The 5,231-nt window shown below is 35.3% G+C and overlaps 1 protein-coding gene across 2 annotated transcripts in view; it reads right to left on the bottom strand.

The window, feature by feature from the left end:
- LOC121385300 (thrombospondin type-1 domain-containing protein 7A-like) overlaps nucleotides 1-4,763 on the bottom strand; it is a 156,010-nt gene extending 151,247 nt beyond the window's left edge. For both annotated transcript variants that reach the window (XM_041515920.1, XM_041515919.1), the window contains exon 1: nucleotides 4,645-4,763. In XM_041515920.1, coding sequence (XP_041371854.1) covers nucleotides 4,645-4,753 — 109 coding nt within the window. In that variant the 5' untranslated portion in view covers nucleotides 4,754-4,763. The remainder of the gene's footprint in view (nucleotides 1-4,644) is intronic.
- Nucleotides 4,764-5,231: the final 468 nt, after the last annotated feature.

Genomic DNA, 5,231 nt, shown 5'->3' with positions numbered 1-5,231 from the left:
TGCATGCGGTGCATGCTAATATTTTTCAAGTACTGTGTATTGCGTATACTAGTATCCTGTTGTCTACCAGATTCAGACTCAAGTTGTTGAATTTTGCGTATGCATTTCGTAATCTGTTCGCCACATGAAAACGATAACTTTTATCTTATGGGTGCATCCATTTTGTATCCCATAATCCTACTTACAACAATGGTTGTTCGGTCATTTCCGTGAAATATATTTGCGAAAATTGCCGGCAATATCTCGGTTATATCCGTGAACGGTGTTAGGGAAGGTGGTCGAGACCGACTTTGGGGTATCCACGCGCATTACACAGTTATCGTCACTGACAAATTGAACTCCGCCAGATCTGTGATCAATACAATGTACCGTAACTACCTTGAACATTTTCGACCTCAGATATGGGCACTTGATCAGATGATTGCGAACGTGCAGGTGCGTTACTCGCATAGTTGACTCGAAGTCAGCCAGTGATTATTTCAATCGCAACTTCTCGTCGAATTCCGTAGGCTAATTTATATTATACCAACAGATCTTATCGAGTTAAAACAGTTGATAACTTGCTTAATACTAAACACAAATATTCGTACGTTTTTGTAATAGGCCTATTATAGATTTCTGTAAGGCATTTACGTTGGGTAAAATGTTCAAATTTGATCAAGAATCAGTAATAAACGCAGATGTATAATGTTCCGGTACTGTTAATAAATAAATATAGGTATTGCCGAATAATTCCGAATAGCTTCGTATAAAAAAAAAATCAACACTAAATTTAATCAAGGTAATTAAAATAGTATTTTCCTCATTGTTAACAGGATTTACCTTATTTTTGGTGCATGCAGAATTTTAATGATGCATGTAACATTTTTTTCAGCATGCACCTGGTGCATGTAGATATTTTTTTTAATTTCTAGCCCTGCACAGCCTTTTACCAGTTGTGGTGCACTGGTTGGAATGAGAAAAAAAAACCAATCAGTTGATGGATCCACTGAGGTGGTTCGATCCTGTGACACAAGCACTTCAAGTGAGCACTCAACCGACTATGATAAATCTTGCCCCCCCCACCCCCTTAGATTTCAGAGGACAGCCGCTACATTTTCCCCATTAGTAGCAATGGGTCTCTTATGTGCACTTTCCCACAAACAGGACAGCACGTACCCAATCAATGAATGGATCCACCGAGGTGGTTCTATCCTGCGACGACGCAAGCACCATCAAGTGAGCACTCCACCAACTAAGCTAAATCCTGGCCATGATACAGTGAAGGCAGAAGAGAAATAGTGGTGTGATACCTAATGAGACTGTGTTTCCAAGAAGAATGACACAGTGAAGGCAGAAGAGAAATAGTGGTGTGATACCTAATGAGACTGTGTTTCCAAGAAGAATGACACAATGAAGGCAGAAGAGAAATAGTGGTGTGATACCTAATGAGACTGTGTTTTCCAAGAAGAATGATACAGTGAAGGCAGAAGAGAAATAGTGGTGTGATACCTAATGAGACTGTGTTTCCAAGAAGAATGATAACGGTAAAGGTCATCTCGGGGCCTCGTCTCAAATGCTCGTTAATTCTACTGGTAGTATGAGAAATGTCCTCTTTCGTATTGTTAAGCTATTAACACATGACAGGTTATTGACGTCCAGTCTTTGATCAAATCTAAGCTGATCCATCATAGCTCGAACTGTAAATACATGTCCAGTCAATATATTTATGATGGTTTAATATCTAGTATCATGTTATGTTGTTACCGGCAGTTTCCAGTCAATATATTTATGATGGTTTAATATCTAGTATCATGTTATGTTGTTACCGGCAGTTTCCAGTCAATATATTTATGATGGTTTAATATCTAGGATCATGTTATGTTGGTACCGGCAGTTTCCAGTCAATATATTTATGATGGTTTAATATCTAATATCATGTTATGTTGTCACCGGCAGTTTTCAGTCAATATATTTATGATGGTTTAATATCTAGTATCATGTTATGTTGTTACCGGCAGTTTCCAGTCAATACATTTATGACAATTTAATATATTATGTGTTACATGTACGGTATGTTGTTACTGGAAGTTGAATATTTCCAGTTAATATATTTTTTTGACAATTTAGTGTCTTATATCATATTATGTTGTTACTGGAAGTTGAATATATTTATGACAATTTAATATCTTATATCAACATGTTATCGGTAGATGAATATTTCCAGTCAATATATTTTTTGGACAATTTAATATTGTATAATAATAATAAGTTCATTTATATAGCGCTAAACTCCACATTACATCAGCACATTACAGAATTAAAATGATATGGTTAAAACAATAACATAGTAAAACAATTCGTAGGATAATACTAAAATAACAAATAAATATGAGTTATTACAAATTCTTAAGAGGGGGAGATAAAAATTCAAGCTGGATAATTAAAAGTACTGGATAAACAAATGTGTTTTAAGAAGTTTTAAAACCATATAAAATTTGTGGCATTTTTAAGAATGTCTGGCAGTTCATTCTCTTTATATGTTATGTTGTTACCAGAAGTTGAATATTTCCAATCACTACATTTAGGACAGTTATAAATATGATTTTACTTAATTTGTTGAATATATTTCCAGTTAATATATTTATGACAATTTAATATTTTGTATCATTTTAAAGTACATGTGTATTACCAGTATTTGAATATTTCCAGTTAATACAGTTTACGACAATTTAAAATAGTGTGCTATTTTATTAGTTGAACATTTTCAGTCAATATATTTATTATAATTAAATGTTTTATTTTAGAAGTCAAATATTTCCAGTCAATATATTTATGACAGTTTATATCCCACATCATCTTATATATTGTTACAGATAGATTTAATTTGACATCAATGAAAATCTAAAAATACACAACAAAATATTATTCCCAACAAAGCTATTATATTTTTAGTCAATATATTTATTACAATTAAAAGTTTTAGTTTAGAAGTCATATATTTCCTGTCAATATATTTATGACAATTTAATATTCCATATCATCTTATATATTCTTAATGGTAGATTTAATCTGACATCAATGAAAATCTAAAAATACACAACAAAATATTATTTCCAACAAAGACATATGTTTTATTTTTCGCTTTTTTTTGTCTTCTTCTTTTCTTTTCATATAAAAAAAACACTGCTTGTTCTATTACAACATATTACAAATGCAAGAACTCTGGCACTTGACGTACCTCTAAAGAATACTCAGACATCAGTATAAAAACAGGTAACCAGAGAAACAAAACATGCCGAAACAAAATTCTGCACCTCTTGTAAATAGAAGCATAAAACAAGCTTTCCCCATTAGAGAACACGTAAAAAAACAGGAGCAGGCATGTAAAAAGCATCATCGATGACATAATCGAACAGAAGACACATAATCCTGACAATTGAGAAACACTGGGTGGGCCGTAATGCCCTGTTAAAGCTTTAAATGAAAAAACAACCTGTACATGTAAATAAAACAAATGGAATGAGCCATCACTTTGAGTAATTCAAGAGGGATAAAGACGTTGTGTAACTTTAACTTGTTCTCGTGTGTGACGACGTACTATTTTCTAAACATCACCTTCAGTATTGCCAGTTGGTACAGATCTATATTTGTTTCTAGCTCCGACCTGTTGTAGTTATTATTATTTGTTATCTGTCTGTTGTTTTTTTACTGGGATTTTTTTGGTTTTTTAACTGTGTATTTTGTTTTTACTGTCTATTTTTGTTGTTCTTTTTGACAAGCACATTATGGATGTTACTTATGTGCATGTAGACAATGTGGCTTTCTGCAAACTGTAACATTTAAAAATAGGTGATGTTTTTGGGGGTTTTTACGTAACTATACAAAACACTATATTTAGAACAGGACACCTCCAGCACATTTTAACTACAGCTACATGTATTTGGAGATTAATAAAAACCATGGTTGCTTATATATCTATATATATTTTATGAGTCAAGACTCCCAATTTTTAATGGCATGCATGCAATTTATATACGTTGCTATGCTGTTAAAGTCTCAAGACGTGTGAGATTTTCTCAAGTGTAGACTATGATAGTTTTATAACCATGGAGCTGGATGTACAAGAATAAATATGTTATTGTAAAGCTAAAACTGTATCTTTCAATCAGAGGTATCATACAGTTTTTTAAAGAGTTGTGTACCTTTATATCTTAATACAGGTCAATAAGCGTGACTCTCGGCCGTGACTCACCTGTGACCCACTGAGCGCGACTCTTGGCCGTGACTCACTTGTGACCCACTGAGCGTGACTCTCGGCCGTGACTCACCTGTGACTCACTGAGCGCGACTCGGCTGTGACTCACTTGTGACCCACTGAGTGCGACTCTCGGCTGTGACTCACCTATGACTCACTGAGCACAACTCTCAATCATGACCCACTGAGCATGACTCAGGCCATGACTCACTGAGTGTGACTCTCGGTCGTGACTCACTCTCAGCGGTGACTCACCTGTGACCCACTGAGCGCGACTCTCGGCCATGACTCACCTGTGATCCACTGAGCGCGACTCTCGGCTGTGACTCACCTGTGACTCACTGACCGCGACTCTCAGCCGTGACTCACCTGTGACCCACTCAACGTGACTCTCGGTTATGACTTACCTGTGACCCACTGAGCTCGACTCTCGGCTGCGACGTGGCCTCCGAACACAACAAGGATGAGGATGGTTACAGTGAGACTCCTGTCAGAGTCTGCTGCACCATGATCCATAATCGGCCCCCGCCAGTGCCCTGCCGTCTCACCGGCCTACATCGAGGTGCCGAGATTCAGGCTGAAAGTTAAATAGAACAAAAAAGTGTTATTGCAATCTAATAAATAAATATTGTTTGGAATTCAAACAGAAATATTTTGTCATAATCACACTACATTAAGGTGCCGAGATTTGATCAGGCTGAAAGTCAAATAGAAAAAAAAGTGTTATTACAATCTAATAAATAAATATTGTCTGGAATTCAAACAAAAATCATAATCACACTATATCAAGGTGCCAAGATTCAGTCTGAAATTCAAACAAATATACATACCCATTTAATCTTACTATAGTAATAAAGACATTCCGACTGTTTAATAAAACATTTTTTTCTTACAAACTCATTGGCAAGAACATCATTCGTTATATTTGATAACACATGTATATAGTGTTAACACACATACGTGTAATAACATTTTAAAGACATACGACTGGCTA

This window comes from Gigantopelta aegis, chromosome 11 (genome assembly GCF_016097555.1).
Source record: "Gigantopelta aegis isolate Gae_Host chromosome 11, Gae_host_genome, whole genome shotgun sequence".
NCBI lineage: Eukaryota > Metazoa > Mollusca > Gastropoda > Neomphalida > Peltospiridae > Gigantopelta > Gigantopelta aegis.
Note: the sequence above shows the minus strand (reverse complement) of the source record. Positions and strands in the feature narration are given on the sequence as shown.